Below are 18,023 nucleotides of genomic sequence, written 5' to 3'. Positions count from 1 at the left end.
ATCGAGATGTTTTTCGATGGTGCGATTAATGCATATACCGTAGAGATACATACAATCGTGTAGATAGGGTGAGTACTCACCGCCCTGTAACAACAAAAAACACCAGCAAATTCACTATTTCAACAACAACAAAATATTAAACTAAAATGAAATCATCAAGACCCCTTATTAGATTGGAATTTGACATTTTGAGACTTTTGTGAGTCTGATTTTTTTTTAGAAATTTTTCGATTTTCCGAATCAAGGTATTCAGTACCAAAAATGCATCTTGACTTTCCAGGGGTGGATTGTAGAAGGGCTGGGATCGCTATGAATGAGAAGGAAAACTGTCACAAACACAAACAACCGTTGTATGAGTGAAGCAACGAGGAGGGGTACGTAAAATCAGGACGCAATCGATTAGAATAGAAGTGCATTAAAGTCAAAATCTTATGGGAAAGATTTCAATCAACTTGTTCGTTTTTATCGGTGATTTTCGGAAGGGCCTCAGCCTGGACCGTCACTTGTTTCAATGTAAGAATCTCAATGCGAGAGAAAAAGCTCTTCTTAATATAGAAAGGTTGCAGAGGCGCCCACGTTAACCTGGTGTCGAATAACGTAAAAACAAATGGTCACTAACGCATAGGGACCCATTTACTATACAAAGTGAAAGCTCGCATCTGAATAAGACTAGTTAATTTATACAATACGTCGCACTATTTGTCTTAATGTTTTACTGAACAAACAAAACTAAACAAAAATGTATCGAACTTGAAAACAATTCGCCTTATGTAAATCAAACATGATATCAATGGTTATTTGTTTTAATTTCTACAGCGGATTTTCATACAGAAATATTCGCGAATTTCTCGTCCCAGTAAAAGATATATGTAGAAGTTTACCACATAGTTACACATTTGGAACTGAATGAAAAAGTCGTACAGAAATTCTCTCTGTTCCGAGGAAACTTGTAAAAATGTAGAAAAGTGGTTGGAATTGTGAATATTGCAAATGCAAGTGAAACTGTTACAAGCATTATTGTTGTACATTTTGATTTTGTAGTTTTCTGATCAGACGAAAACATTTTTGAACCTCGGAATAACTGAATTATTTTAACCGAATTTGATGTTAGAATCAAAATTAACGGTAAAAGATAAACGTGGATGACAATTATGGAGAAAAATCGTCTTAAAAAATGTAAAATGTATCGACAAACCAGGTGTGAGATACAGAATCAGTAAGCAGTACATTCACTGCAGTAATTATCGATATAGCAAATCTAGCGAAACTCGGTGTACATATCAAACGAGATGTGAACGGGAAGAGCACAACTGCCGCACGTTCAAGAGATATTGCTACTATTAACCACGAACTATTGCTGCATGCAAGTTACATTACAAATTCATAGATTTGACAACTGATCAGTGAATTCATGATGAATATAGGACCATCTATAACGTGGTAGAGAACAAACTGTAAAACAGGGATCCGTGTATAATTGAAACAGCATATGGAATCATTGAGAGACAAAACGATAAGATAGTTAGCGTAAGATAAACTGCGGAATCTGCGACTTATCATTATCAGGAAGGTAGCTGAATTTCCAAACGCTCCAAACAGGAACACGATAGACACAAAGACTAAAGACGCAGTTGCTTCCAGACTTGTTCACCACGGACATCAGAACGATGTAACTGGTATAAGTTCGACCAATTTGCATCTGAGTTACATTCATGATTCCCGTGGATTGAATGAGAGTGTTATGACTGTCTGAGAGTGTCCTGACTGTCTGAGAGTGTCCTGACTGTCCGAGAGTGTCCTGACTGTCCGAGAGTGTCCTGACTGTCTGAGAGTGTCCTGACTGCCTGAGAGTGTACTGATATCATTAAGTCTTTATTGCAGCTTCAATTCATTTGTAAGATTAATTGTTAATAGCGAATAGAAAATCAATTCTCAGAAATCTAATACAATTTACTCCAAATTTGTGAAAGTTTATTGTTGTGTAAAATGTAAATGTTACTAAATCGAATTTCGTTGTACAACAATTCTTTGTAAATGGTGAAATATCTCATTGTAAAACATCTGACCAGATTGGAAAACTATTGAACCTCAAAATCAGACCTCAAAGTCAAAACAGCATTAAAATATGAACCTAAACCTAGATCAACCCAAACAATCTTAGCCCCATCGGAATTTGAACCCGGGCTCCTTGCTGCCTTCCCGGGACCGACTCAGCTTATAAGTTCGTTTGATCAGTGTGATGACCCGGTTAGCCGTGGTGACAAGTCAGATGTGGTGACTGGTGACCAGTCAGATGTGGTGACTGTTAACCATTAGGGTGTGGTGGTGACATTACTCGTTAACAATATACCCGCCATCATTTTCTGGTTTTATCAAGCCCGTCAGGGCATCGTCAGAAGTCGTGAAAAGTTCAATTTTCCACCAAATCTAAAATCAATTTCAAGTTGATATATATGTCAAATAGATAGACAGTATATAGATATGAAAAAAACACGAATCACTGCACATAGTTAGGTTATACTAACTAGAGTTATACTAACTAGAGTGCTGACGTATTTTTAAATGAGATTATTATGACGAGGGCTGGAACCTATGTTGACGTTGGCAGAGAACAAATAAAAGCGGATTCAACTAATTATAATATGTCTTTTGCCATCATTTGCAAACCGGACACAACTCTGATTTCCCTGGAGCTAGAACAATATTTCCTGACAACAACCTCGAAAAAAGCAGGAAAAAAGCATGTATATATATATATATATATATATATATATATATATATATATATATATATATATATATATATATATATATATATATATATATATATATATATATATATATATATATATATATATATATATATATATATATATATATATATATATATATATATATATATATATATATATATTTATATATGAGTAACTTAATTGGGTAGATATTAAGTCTTAGTATATATATAGAAAGTTAAGTTCCGCTTACGTCGGAGTTTGGTTTGCCCGCTAAAAAATCATCTAGCGATTTATTGTGAAACCACGGCCATTCTGTCATCTTATAGGGCAACAAGCGACGAAACTCGATCTCTTTCTGCAGTTCATCTGACGCCCAGGAAACCTGAAAAATGCAAGAGCCTTTAACCAACAAATTTTCGCAGAAGCTAAAAAAGACAAATCCATATTCATTATTGAAACCTTAAACTGACGTATAGTCTGGTCAAATAGATATAAATAGAACACAAGAGTCAACTTCTTCGAATCTCAAAAATAGATTTGTATAGACGGATATTAGATTATACAGTTAAAAATGGATATCATGTAGGATGGGCACTGAAATACTTCTCCTAACCTCAAATACAACTTTATAGGCTTCGTAGGCGTCATCATTTTCTGGTGAATCTTGCTGTTTCCATGGCTCCGGATTTCGGACCGCATTTATAGATCCCGTTATCATAAATACGTATTCACCATTCGTCATTCCGCGCTGTCGAGCCCGTAACAGAAACTCTCTCTCTTTCGACCCGATACACATTAAAACGACTACAAAATCAATTTAAAGTGTTTAAAAAAGTTTCAAATGAGGCTTTTGAAAAAGAATGATACTTTTTGTAGGAGTTTCAGAATAGATGAATTTTGATGTTTAAAACATATTTTCATGATTTTCAAAGTTGACATTCGTTGATTTGAGTATATCATGTGTCAAGAATGGCAGATAGTGGGGGAGTGGGCGGAAGGCTGGTAAGAGAGGGATGGTAGGAGAGAGGGTGAGATGACGGAAGGGGGTGATACAGAGGGTAGTGACAGGGTTAAAGGAGGGCGAGATGAGAGGGTGGAAAAGTGGTGAGAGAAGGACAGGACATGTTGAGAGGAGCGTGGAGAAAAAAGAGAGGAGAATAAAGGAAAATCCTTGCTATCTAAACCGATAAGAACAATCATTAAACTCTGTAAGATTGGATGTCAGATCACAAGTTATTACCGTAGAGTAGATGTTAGATCAAACTTTATTACTGCACATTATATGTTAGATCACTATTTATTACTGTAATACCCGATGTAATACTCCAATTCAGATCATACTTATTACTCCATGGAACTGCTTCAGGTCATATCTTCATGTCATAAACCTTCATATCATATCATAACGTAGAATTTCCTATTATACCTAGGTGTGTCCAATATGTCAGCGTGTCCATTTTTAGGGTGTATTTAACTCGGATGTGTCCATTTTTAGGGCACTTACTTCTCGCTCGTTGCTGTAAACGATCTAAAACGTCGTCGATGTAAGAGGCGGTCAGTTGAACATCGTCGTTGAACATAATATTTTCGGCCACGTCGAAATTATTCAACGACATGTATTCGTCTATAGCTTTCCGTCCGAATTCACACCAACCTTAAAAGTAAGATGAGAGTTTGCTGTAAGGAGATTTTGTAAATCCATTACGGTACTGGATTAGCTGTAAAGAATAAGGTCGTCTCTAAGTGCACTTTATCTCTATGAAACGGATCTTCTTTCTTATACGAAGATCTATGACGTCAGAATCTCCTTTGAACACTATGTTTCGGTTAGTTTATGTGTGTTCCGTGCACTTTTATCCAAACATCAGAAAAACTCAATGATGAGAGATAATTTGCTTTGATTGGTAGTCACCAGAGGGATCAATCTATCAATGTGTATCTAATTCATCCACTTATCCATTTTCAACGTAAAACTATCATAATCAGGCCACTAGGGGGCGTTGTAATTGCGCCGTTGTAATGTGTTCATTTTCGAACGCTAAAGCAGTTATATTCTGTTGCGATTGATGGCCACCAGGGGGTGTTGATTCTTACCGGTAGTTTTGAAGAACATTGCGAATCGTCGCCATTTATAATGCGTAAATAGAATATCAAACATCGAGCCCAGTTTACTGAACGACCCGAGAGTTCTGGCGAATGTGCTGAACTTTTTCTTATCGCTGAGTTCTGAATGAGTGGCAGTCCAACTCCAGTGCGGGTAATTCAAATACGCGGCCAGATACAGGGCAGGCCTGACAGCTGCAATATTACAACATCAATTGATATCAATGACCAATTCAATTAGTTCGGCCTGCACCGCGTCATTGCCATCAGGGTGAACCTCAATTTTCGTAGTTAGTCTCAACTACGAGCAATTATCTAACTATCTGTTAGATAATTACTCGTAGGTCTCAACCAGTGGTCGGAGCTAATGATCGAACACGCTATAGTTCGGTCTGAACCATCAACCGTGCTCAATCGCGTGGTCGACTATCCCCGGACTATAGTTCAGACTAACTGGCATTCGGTTTCACTTAGTTCACAAATAGTCGACTATACTCCGACGACCGAAGTTTGCCCAGGCGCGTAGGAATCGAATACATGACACCGGATACATAACCTGACCTACAGAAAATCCGATATCGCTGCTCTGCAGCTATATGGATTTTTATTCAATTTCATTAATACGTTTAGTAACTAGCAAATGATACTACAGAATCACAGCAAATAAACGATATGTCGCATCCTAGTAAATGCCGGGCAGCTCAGCATTGAATTCTAAAAAGATTTTTTTACGGTTTCTAACAGTGAAATTGCAGAAACGGACAAACGGAAGCGACGCCTCTCTAAACGGAAGAATTAGTAAGGCTTCCGTTATCTCATCGAGCCATGTCTCGATATTACATTCACTTTGAATCGAGTCACTTATGTTGCCGCTTGATCCCAAACATCGGTCAAGGTTAAGCTTATCGAAGACAACAAGCATGATTAAAACTTAATTCATTTCTAAGTTCTTCCAAAGTTCAAGTCAATATTCCCACGAATCAAAGCTAGCTTATGTCAATCGCTTTGAACATCGTAATCCAGGATTTTTTCAAGGTTAAGTTTATTTGTAACAAGCAAAAACAAAACTTGCAAGGAAGTTGAACCTTGAGATTGGATGAGTTATGGTCTCTCAATTTACTATTTAATCTGCAACTTAACATTTTAATTCTCAGCTTTCGATGCTTTTGATGACCAGGAAGGTGCGAGAGACCTTCCTGGAGGAACCACAAATACCTGATCGACTATGACATATATATTGTTCATATATAACTAGCCTACATTCATTCCACCTGGTGATGACAGGTAGGACAGTCAAAACTTTGGGGTCTCAATAGACCTCTTAATTCTTAACTTGAAAATTATCACCCTGATGGAACCAATTTCTAAATCACTTCTGATCGTGTATATTCATAACAACATTTTTTGCACCTGATTTTTTGTGGCCTCAATAAACCTTTACATTTTCACCATAGAATTTCAATTGTAGGATATGTTTACACTGTATATAGTACTTAAACTTTAATTTGAAAACTTACTCATTGAATATGTTGGACCTATGATGACGTCAGTTCCGTTATCCCAGAATTCTTTCGAATAGCCGACTGTATCAACAACATTTCCACCGTCTCTCCATTTATACCTGTACAGATAAATAAATTCATCCTCTCAGGGACTGCTTATAAACAATCTATACTTGAGAATTAGAGATGGCTTACGACACTCTAATGTGGAATGTTGATAGAATTCAACTTGTTTTGAAATGAATATCGTCATATATATCGTAAATATGACATGATGCTATTTCAAATAATCAAAATCAACTGTTTTGAAATCGAAAAGGAAATGGAATGTGTTTCAAAATCAGATCAAATTTCTATTCGTCTAAATTTTCTTGATCTCGAGGCGTTTGTCAAAGTTTTGAGGCTAAAAAGAAACTGGTTTATATATGGACCAGTTTGAATGAATGAATTGCACTGGCATGTGTGTCAAATTTGGTCTATGAAAATATGAAATTTGTGCGCAAGAAGAATAGACGATTCCGAACGGTTCTCTCGAGCTAGTTATTTATTCGACATTGTTCTAAGTTTATCCTGATAGTCATCTTTAGGAATACTAAGGTTATTCTTATTATACTTTATCATCTTTCAACACCGCGATATCAATGGTTATGGGTCTATGAAAACAGTCCTATAGACGACGCGATAAGTTTTCGGGATTCAAAACCCTGAAAGAATCTATGACTTACTTGAAAACGACATCGTTGCCGATTATTCCACGTTTTCTCAGTAGATTCTCGGCCATCGTCATGGCGGCGGCTGAACGCTGAAATCCCATACTGGATGTCTCACTATAACCTATCAGCAATCCGATCTTATATTCACGTCTTGCTAAAACTGAAATAACCACATTCAATACCACCACCAACACAACGCGCATATTAGGGGAAAACATTTACGTAGTCTTCAGTTTTACAGTTTGTTTCGAAGGGTGTAAGACAACTAGCTGAAAGAATTGAGAAGCTTTTCAATTGTTCGATGAACCTCGTGAAAAGTTTGAAATATAATGTTTTTGATGTCTGCCCTGCCTGGTCTTTCTGAGTCTTCTACGCGCGGTGCAATTCACACGAATGATAACATCTTTCGTCGCTGGCAGGTACCTACAAACACATCTCACCGACGCCAGTCTCACAATAGACAAACGAGAAAAAAATTTACTGTCATCATGATTTTTACGTGGAAATTAGATATAGCGATTGCCTTTTTCGTCCCTATCCGTTCCGAGTTGTTGATTGGCTGCTTCAAACGGCTTCAGCAGCAGCAGCAGCAGATCTTCATTGATGTAACGCGTCGTGTAATGAACGACGCTAGTTCTAATCTCTAAGTAATCGCGCCAATTATCATTACGGAACGTAGAGTATACGTATCATGTCTGCCGATTTCTTTCATCGCTGTAAAAGCTTCATAACGAAGCAGCTGGCTGGAGAGAGATAAGTCAGAGGTTTTTTCTCTTCTAATCTACCTACCGTACATGAGAAGTAATCGCGCTAATAAGCATTATGAGGTGTTGTCGGCAATAATTCTGACGTTTTTATGCCCAGCAGATTATTCGCCTGAAGTATCATTCACTATCAGTGATAACGAGCTCATATTCACCTATCTACGTTTGATCTATCGCGTAACCATCTGATCTGTAGAATTATACTCAGATTTCATACGGTTTACAGCCAGGAATAATCTGGTAGTTTCTTTGTCGTAGGAAATGAAGATATTTTGTCGCACAAAGTTCTAACCATAGAGCGCTTTTTAGAGCGAAAAAATTGTTTCTCCATCTTATCGATAGAAATCCGCTAGTGACCTGCCAGGCCATTATTACCCATTTGCAAAAATTTCACAAAGTCGTGGGTTTAAGGTCGAGATTAGTTTGAAAGAGGATTATTATTAAGTCAAATAAAACCCTTAGCCGAGAAACCTTGTAATTGTTCTTTTCATTATGCGTACCGGGTATTGTAAATAATGAATTTCTGATCAGAATGTTAAGAAAAATTGAGTTCTATGGATTATTCTAACGATGTTTCAAACCTCTTGAAACCTGTTTGTACGTAATCATCGCTTTTAGTAAAGGTCGAATTGGTTTTTGAAATAACCGATGTCGCAGGGGTTGTGCGCAGAGTACGACTACACCGACGCCCCTTAACGCCCTCCTTTCTTTGGGAAGCAAATTTGGCAATAAATGTCGTTAATATATAATGTTGATATTCTAGTGTTGATTTATCGTCTGCGACATACGTAACTACCAATTCTTACGCTGCAGTTTCTAAAAAAGATGCGCCTAACTGCTACGACGAAGTAATCAGAGAATGATAGCGAGTATTGTTAGTAAATAGTCACCACAGACCAGTCGCTTCACCTGACTGATCGCCAGTTTCGATTCCTGAATGAAATTGGACCAAGGACTAGGATCAGAGACGCTAATCTTCCTATATTTCTAATTCTGTCTGGATGCCTTATGAGGAAAAATTGTCTATTGTTTGAAGCCCTATAGCTACTGGCGTGACATCCTCCACATCACCTCTGGTTCATCGTATAAACAAAATACAGATCCTCATTATACGGAAATATGAAATAACTAACGAGTCATAAATAAACAAACGATTCGACACATTTATTGTGTAAAAATAGATTATTTTTTTTGATGAGTAATTTACACTATTTTACACTAAACTAATCAGACATTTCATTATACAAATCAACTGACAGAAAACTAATCCGCTAAATGTTTAACTTGACACTTCATGTACCGAGGCACCTCAGTCCAGTAATCAGGTATCATTGACTAATTAGTACAAAGTGAAGATATTTTTGGAGTCAGTTTAACTGATATCATTACAATAATTATTTAACTAATCATCCATATCATTATCAGCTGATGACGCCCGGGCGAACAAGGGAAACCGAATCCATGGCAGCAAAAACATTTATCAATCATTCCAGGCTCATCATTCCATCTTTGAGCAGCAGTAGCAACAAAAATCAATAAAGAAAATTTTCGTTTGTATCATATTTCATTCTAATTAACGATATCTTCATCAGTAATTAGTTATGAACTTGTGTTGCCCTTGAACTGAAGATAAATGTTCGATCCAAAAAACCTTGATCCGTTCATAACTAATCAATCAACCAAACATGAATTATACAAAATGATGAGGTCTCCCCGACCTCTCACAGCAAATCGGATCATATTGAATTTGAATATTCATTAGTTTAAAATCCTTGTCAGAATCTTTAGCTTATTTAATAAGGAAGAAGTTTTTAACTGTCAATAATCATAATGTAAAATCCCTGCACACTTGAAATGAAAAGAGTCCGAAATATTTCCTTGAGCTATAATAGTTCATTCAACGTTTCGACTCTATCCTAATAATCATATTCACGAATACTGAATTCCTCAGTTTTCCTAAAGATGACTATTAGGATGAAGTTGAAACGTCGAATGAATTACAAGCTCAAGAAAACATTTCGGACTTTTTTTTATTTCTAGTGTGCAGGGATTTCATATTATCATAAAACACAGACTGATAGTGTTTTGTCAATGGTCCTGCTTCCTACTTATAAGGCCGACTTTTTCTGTCATTAGACATCAAATTATATACATAAAATATCCATAAATATAAATCTTGTCTCCATTAAATTGAACAAACTGAATCAATATCAACAAAATCATAGTCAAATTCTTGTTTATCACAAAAACACTGTAACCAGTTCCACTACAGTTCTAAGTTAAGATTTCGCTCATTGAAAATGAACTAATTTCAACTCAAGAGTTAACTCTAACTTACACCAGTGGATCTGGGTCCTAATGAATAAAATTATCTAAGGAGTTCGTTATTTAAGGAGCCGTGGCCCAATCATGTAGAACAGGAGGAAATTTAAACAGGTCCGGGTGTCCTTCGTGCGGTACGGCTTTATAATCCGATTTACTCCATTGGAACGGAGGTTGTGTGTCGCTAGTTGGGCCACAAACCGATAGAAAACGCATCTTCTTCGACAAACTGTACGATGTTAACTAAAATATACAAAACAATTGAATATCATGAATATCAACAAGCATTTCATTTCAACCTTATTACATTAAGGCTCATTTCCTGCAAAAGCCGCTTCCCTTTGGAGCAACATCGATCACACTCTACGAGATATTCACCACATCAGCCAGTTCAAACGTTTGTTAAGAGATCTTGCAGCCAACTGCTTTTTCCATAAACACGTCGCAATAAGTAATTAACATGACAGACCCTCAAAGCTTATGAATCCCCTGATTATTTTTTGTTGTTATGTATGGAAGGTCTCCAACACTGGTTGGCAAACAAACTATGACGTTGCATGCAAGATCTCTATAAAACTTCACAGCATCATGAGAAACAAGAGCTTTATAAGCGTTTATCAATAATTGGAGTAATCAGACTGAGCTCCAAGATTAATATCATTATTAAGCAACAGAAGTAAACTATCATGTAAAATCCCTGCACACCGTTTCCTTGAGCTAGTAGTTTATTCAACGTTTCCTGCCAATAGTCATCTTCAAGAATATCAATGCCAAAACAAAATATAATATTTCACATCCAATCCAGAACAAGGAAACTATAAGCAGCGAAATCAGTTTTTCTGACGACTATTAGGGTATGGTTGAAATTTTGTATAAACTCTTAGCTCAAGGAGATGTCAAATTTAAAAAAGAACTGTAGAACTTTGAGTTGTGTAAACATACTGACAACTGTGTAACCAGTAGTTGAAGATCCAGGAAAGATGAGAAAACGGCTAAAACAAACCTTCATATCAGTTCCACCGTGTTTACGATGACCTAAAGCACCGAATGGATAGGTTCCATTCGCTGGGTTTAAATCACTACGAGCTGATATAGCATTCTCTGCTGAATACGGTGGATTACATTTACACTTAGACAATGGATCATTCTTAAAATCGTTATATCTGAAATATACAAAACGTACAAAGTTACAGTTGCATAAAACAGTATACTGTGTTTTACCCTGGAGCTGATTGCCTTGGATAATCACGTGCCCAGGAAAATATTACTTATGTTCTTAATCAAATTCATCGTAATAATGACCCATCCATGCTCCAACTGCTCTGCAATTCTGTACCTCGGATAGAGAATTTATTGGTCCCTCCAAGGCTAACGCGCTGTAATTCTAAGCAAGATTTTGGTACTTTTTGAGTATCTTGTCGATTTGTTTATTACTTTATCAATATGAAATTGAAAGTTGTTTTTACCTCATTAACGTAGTCATTGAAGTCAAATCAGTAACTTTAACATGGTCACGTTTAAATATCTTAGCTCTAGGTGAACCTTCATGAGTGAACCATTCACCATACTTCCAGGCCATCCGAGGATAGCCACTTTCTTTAAAGATGTCGGTGAAATAACTGAAAAATTATCAAAATACATCAAGAGAAAGGGCTATAATCCTCTGAAAAGTTCTATCAGTAACAAATTGAATTTTCATTTTCAGTAAAATTTTATTGAAATATGAAAGAAAATTTTCAAAGTAATTGGTAATCAATTTCAAGGCCCTCAGTAACATCTTTCATATTCCTGTATACATAAAACAAATCAAATCAGTATTTCGGATGACAAAATAGTAACAAAATACTGAACATCAGTAACAGTTTGCAACTCTGGAAGATACATTGTATGTTATTCAGATACATACATACATTCTATATTAGTGAAAAAGAATATGTGAAAAAATCAATATAAAATGATAACAGTATAAAAACTGTTAGACATTAAACTTACGGAATATTATAACTGGCCCAGTATGTCTGTTGTTTGAGAACTTTAGTCAAATCTCCACTGGTGATTTTACCCCTAAAATTAGCATTATTCATATAAAGAAACTTATCAAAACATAGGAATTGAACTAATTTCAATTCGAAAGTCTAACTTAACCAGAGAACAGTACAACGAAGTTTAACTGCATTAGGTTCTAATACGGTTCAATTTCGTTGATTTCAAATGCTCTAAAAGCCTCCAGTCAAACTTTAACCAATGCTAATTCTGGTTGAAAATGTGATTTTCAGTAACAGCAGTGGTGGCCATTTTTTGAAATTGCCCCATTTCAAATGTTAAGGGCGAGCTTCATATTGTCTTTTCATTAACTTTTTCCAATCACCCTAAGGTGACAGGAACTCCATGCCAAAGGGGACCTTTGTATCATGACATGAAGTCAACACCCTATTTTTGGCATATAACACACCCACTAAACTGTGGTAATGGATTTAAAATCTTTCTGATGGTTGAAAGAGTTCTTCAGTTCACAGGCAAACATTTGAAATTCACCTATCTAAACTTTAAAGCTTCTACAGCAGAAATTTCAAACAAGCTTACGGTATTTGTTCAGCGACATAAAGCAGCCCCGGTTTAAGCGTTTGTTCCTGTGGTGTGAATAATTTATAATCAACAATCATCCACTGGTTATTATACCTGAAACATATAATTGATGAAAATAACATTCCATCTGCAATAAAACATCCGCAGAAATAAACGACCTTGAAATCGTGTGGGGTATACGTACGTGCCACTGTTATAACGAGAAAACGTAGAAACCCAAGTCTTTCCCGAATTTCCCAAACGATTCGCAGCCATACTTCGAAAATTTTCGAGAACCGAATTCGGAGTGATTTTCGACCAAAGTTTGTCGTTATTGTTGCCATTCGTCGTCTCCTGCGTGACCTTAAAAATAAAATTGATCGAAATATTCCCAGTTTCCATAGCTACGAGACCTCCCTGAAGATAAAGCTTTTAGTGATGTTTTACGTTAAACATAGTAAGATTCACACTGAGTGCTGGTGATAACTGACTCTCCAGTTTCAATGACTGGCGAACACTAGGGGACATTTCACAATATCTCTTAATTCCCACTAATGGTAGGCCCTAATTACAATTATGGTAAGGGTTCATCTAGTACAAGTTTGATACCCCCTCCGCCCTTCATCTAATTCAAGCCTAGTGAACTCGACAGATTCAGTTTAACTGTGGAAGTTGATCGAGTTAAACTGTGGAAGTGGATCTAGTTGAACTGTGGAAGTGGAACCAGTTAAACCGTGGGAGTGGATCCAGTTTAACTGTGGAAGTGGCTCCAGTTAAACTGTGGAAGTTGGAAGAGTCCCTGTTTAATGGTAGTTACAGGTACTCACCAATCCAGCATCTGTGATATAGAAATCATCTCCTGAGAAAACTGCTCCAGGATAACTTGAAAATGAAATCATCTTTGACGCAACTGATCCAGATTCTGTCAAACAAAACAATATGAAGGTTCCAATTACACAGTCGTCAATCAAACTTTGACTCTAGAGTTAAAACATTGGTAATGAACTAGTCAAATCATGGACTCTTGGAAAAGCAATGAGTCCATGGTCAAATTAAACCTAGGACCTTGAAACTGAATCCTGTTCATTTTAACTATACAGTCAAACACAGATCTATGAAAATTCCCGGATCTGATTAACATGTTCTCAACGTAAAAACTCATGATATGTATAAATCTCTGCAATGAATAGATGTTTTTTTTTCACTTACTGGGATCTGAGTTTAATCTATATGAGAAATGATATCGTTTAATAATTCTCAGCATACTCTCATAACCGTTCCATGTATCCTGTGCTACTAATAGATCACTGTTTCCAGGAAGTAATTTAATCAATGCCGAACACGATCCAGATCCTAGAATTCGCTTCAAATTCGGTTTCTTCAAAGCAGGTTCCAAGTCTTCAGTGTCTCCCCCAATATAGAATAGACTGTAAAATATAAATCTTTATTCATGAGAAAATTAAATCTAAATCTACAGTTTTCATTCAAATACTCAATGGGCCATTTTCAAAATGTTAAAATATCAATGAAACTTGAATTAAAGTTTCTATCAATTGTGATTATTTCTTAATATCTAGACAGTAACTTTGCTATTGAAACCAAATCTCGATCTGAAATTGAAATAATCACTTACAACAGACCCAAAGGATCATCAATAGTAGTTCGTGGTTTCCCTGTTTTATTCATGAATCCATCAATGATTCCGTTGATTTGAGAATAAATCAAAGCTATCTGAAATTCAGAGATTCAATTAATCAATTACAAAACATCTGTGATAGAGGATCCAGTTCCACATTTCTGTCGGTTAAAAGTTGAAACATTTGAAATGGAATTATCTTACTCTATACAATCAACTCTTTACCAAGAAATGTGGAACTGAGTCCCGGTTCTAGGTTAAGAATTAACTCAACAGTTAGAAAACATTGGAAATGAACTAACTTTCTGATGATAGTCAAACTTAATTGACAAGTTTGGAAATGAGCTAACAATAAATTCATCATATTTATGAAGTTTCACATATCGATTTTTTAAGAATACCGTAAACCTCTAATTCTACCTGATGCCAAAACGAATCGTTTTGATTCTGTTTGATTTGTTGTTGAATCCAGTTGGTATTATTGATGAGGAATGACTGTAGACGAGTGCAGTAACCGGTGTACGGCTTCTTACAGTAATCTCTCATTGTATTGTTCCAGTGTTGAGCGATTCTGATACGCGTTAAGTGAGACTCGAGAACTCCAGCGCTGTAAGCTTGCGTCATATCATCGGCGCCAGCGTCCGTCGATATATCCAAAAATGACCACCTTAAAAATCATACAAAAATAACACATATTCAAACAGAATGCAGCTTCCAAAAGTGAATCACAATCCGAAAATATTTGTTTTTGCTTTATTAGATCTTCGTTTCCAAGACTTCGTTTCCCAATTCCTCACTTAAGCTCACAATGGGATCCTTTGAGTGTTGCCCGCACACTCAAAGCAGCCAGCAGGACTCAAATCTCTCAGCATCACTGCTTATCACACACTCCGCTACAGATCTTGTACTGCATCATAGGAGGATATACGACCCTGGCCCCCAACTTAAATACACTATGAGGAAAGGAATTTTATTAAAGCTTATCATCAGCAATCTTATTGTGTTTGTTTTGATGTTCAGGACCCAGTAAGACGGCTCACACTTAGGTTTCTTTGTGGGTTAAAATGCGTTTATTTCCAATAATGTTGTAACTCTAGAGAACTGTAGCAGTATCCATTTGTTGGGTAATATACTAGGCAAAGCTCAAAAAGATTTTTTCAAACTTTATATTATTTTTTCTACATATCTTTTGTATTATTTTTATCATTGTAGGACACTCCACACATTATCGTCACATGCATGGATATAGTTTTTATTAAAGGTTACGGGTATGCTAACCCCTTTGATAGAATGTTCGTGCTGAAACAAATGAAATTTGATAGACTATTGTGAAATAAAATATCTGATTGTGACGATGACATCAAATAAGATAGTATGAGAACTATCAGCTGATACGGCACGGTTTGTGCGTCAGCTGATGATCAATATCACCTGATCACAACGCTACACCTCACCAAGATAAAATAAAAAGATAAATCTTACCCGGTTTTATTGATATCATCAGTAAAATTTCCAACTGCTGCCGCGCCGGCAACGTATCGATCATAATACTTCAAACCATAGTCTCCATTTACACCGTTCTTAACTAAAACAACGGATCCGTGACGAGTTGATGCGGCTATTTTCAGAGAAAAACAACACAGTAGAAACAGAAACGTCAATTCCATGGAGGCCGCCATCTTGAAATGTCACATGATCCCAATTAACCCAGTAACTTCTGGATATCCCCGAACAAGCATCCTTGAAGAAGTAGGATGCCGTTAGTAAAAATGATGTATTTCACAACAGCAAAAACTATTTAAAAGTATAGGTAATCGTACAATTCATTTCTATTTCAATTCAATTCATTTCTATTCAATTCATAGAAAATATTTTTGAATTATAGGACTCGAACCCCAACGGCAGTGCGCGTTCATTGGTCGAAAGTTGTTGAGGCGCGAATCGCGAGCTCGCGAGTCAGAAGTCAAAACCCTAACAAACAGCAAGATTAATTTAGAAAGAAATATATTTTTCTTCTAAAAAAAATAGATTTTATTTTCATAAATGCAGATAGAATTACGTTGAATTTTCAACAAAATACAATGAACGACTACAATAAACATAAGTCTTACAACTTTCGATTATAACATTTTTCAATAATCATTCTTACACTTACATTAAACCCGTTTCCATTATTTATTTTTAATTTGATTAAATCCGTCACGATTTCAATCCAAAATACCCGTCTTAATCGTAAATGAGTGGCTCTGGGTGGCTGCGAAACGCGTAACTTATTTGGCGACGGTCCCTGGCGATCCGCGCGCCGCGGGCGCGAAGCACTCTACGGGGGTTTGAATCCCCCCTAGAAAAATTGTTAAACATATTTATTTGAAGCGTTTTAGATGCATTTCTGGCCAATCTTAGTAAAAATCTTATATAACAAAGCGAATGTCACTGATGAAACATTAGTAATCTAATACATTTTCGTTCGCACCCAACCCCGCACACCCCCTCCCTAGGCAGAGGCCTGCTTTTCTAAATCAAAGAGCCTTCATTTGTATTCGTATAGATATTACAACTAGTGCAGGAAGGTTGCTTATGATGGGACGCCGCCGAATGTAGTTCTAACGTGGTACTACGAAAAAAACCTCCATGTCCCAATTCTTCAGTAATATCCACATCTTCAGTGTACATTACTTCAACAGAAATCGCCCTAGTTACCATTAGACTTTCAACCCTAGCATCCCAATAGAGAAAGTCATTATCGTCGAGATTCAGCCGAATGAGGTTTGTGGAACAGAATTCATCGGCTCGGCTTCCACTTTTAGAACTGATATGATAAAGTGGTCTTGGAAAACGCAATAGAAATCTGCGAAATATAGATTGCAGCTAGTTTTGAAAAGTCTAGAAGCCGGGATATGTAAACGGAGCTCGCCGTATGGAGAAATCAGCGGTGGTTGACCTGTTTTCGGGTCGACCCAAGTCGCAAAAAACAACCCGTCTACGCGATTATTTATCGGCGACGCTGGGTCGCCATTGCCATCTTTTATATAGGGGCGCATAATTCCATCCGAATCGAGTCGAATTTTACTGAAATATTCGTCAGATTTGTTCCGATACAGAAATTCACATCGTCGAAATTCGGCGGTGCCGCAAGAGTTTTTATTTCGTGCTATGTAACGCAAAGCTTTCTCCATCAGACAGGTCAGTTCTCGGATGTTATAGACCGCATCGATATGTAGAGCGTTGCTCACGAATAGAGCCCTGTTAGTGTTCGGATTTGAATCACCCGGGTTGCTTGTCTGTTTCAAAGCTCGTAATCTCATTCTATATCTGCATCCGGGGGTCAGAGACGGGATTCTAAAACGGACGGTATCATTAGTGATATCATTAAAACTGTATCGTTTAAAATCGGCAGTAATATTCGTCACATCCAGACTGAAACAATCTACGTGTTCTTCATTGTTGTCACTGTTGTAGGGGATGATTTTCCAAAATATTTCGATTTCTCGTGAATTCATATGTTGAATATTCAATTCTAATTTGGATCGAATGTAATTCGATTTTGACGATCTTCTGGTGCTATATCTATCCATTCTTGCGATTCTTCCAACCTAAATTGAAACGATTACAAGATATTCGCGGTCAGATTTGGGACCCGAAGTCATACAATTTGGCCGGCGTGTGGTTGAGGTGGTAATGAA

The 18,023-nt window shown here is 36.8% G+C and overlaps 2 protein-coding genes across 2 annotated transcripts; both read right to left on the bottom strand.

Moving 5' to 3' along the window:
- Nucleotides 1–2,970: 2,970 nt before the first annotated feature.
- On the bottom strand, nt 2,971–7,121 carry LOC141898355 (atrial natriuretic peptide receptor 3-like). Its single transcript, XM_074784208.1, has 6 exons — nt 7,066–7,121; nt 6,356–6,459; nt 4,830–5,033; nt 4,240–4,389; nt 3,349–3,539; nt 2,971–3,117 (listed from the first exon to the last, which is right to left on the bottom strand). The coding sequence occupies exons 1-6, from the start codon at nt 7,119–7,121 to the stop codon at nt 2,971–2,973; spliced, it is 852 nt and encodes a 283-aa protein (XP_074640309.1).
- Nucleotides 7,122–8,975: 1,854 nt separating this feature from the next.
- On the bottom strand, nt 8,976–16,010 carry LOC141900350 (putative phospholipase B-like 2). Its single transcript, XM_074787208.1, has 11 exons — nt 15,823–16,010; nt 14,761–15,007; nt 14,338–14,435; nt 13,914–14,131; nt 13,532–13,626; nt 12,910–13,067; nt 12,723–12,818; nt 12,132–12,203; nt 11,606–11,758; nt 11,143–11,302; nt 8,976–10,382 (listed from the first exon to the last, which is right to left on the bottom strand). Exons 1-11 carry the CDS (start codon nt 16,005–16,007, stop codon nt 10,206–10,208), a joined length of 1,659 nt encoding a protein of 552 aa, XP_074643309.1. The 5' UTR covers nt 16,008–16,010; the 3' UTR covers nt 8,976–10,205.
- Between the last annotated feature and the right edge of the window lie 2,013 nt (nt 16,011–18,023).

The sequence above is a fragment of the Tubulanus polymorphus genome, chromosome 2 (assembly GCF_964204645.1).
Source record: "Tubulanus polymorphus chromosome 2, tnTubPoly1.2, whole genome shotgun sequence".
NCBI classification, from domain to species: Eukaryota; Metazoa; Nemertea; class Palaeonemertea; order Tubulaniformes; family Tubulanidae; genus Tubulanus; species Tubulanus polymorphus.
This window is presented reverse-complemented; position numbering and strand designations above follow the sequence as displayed.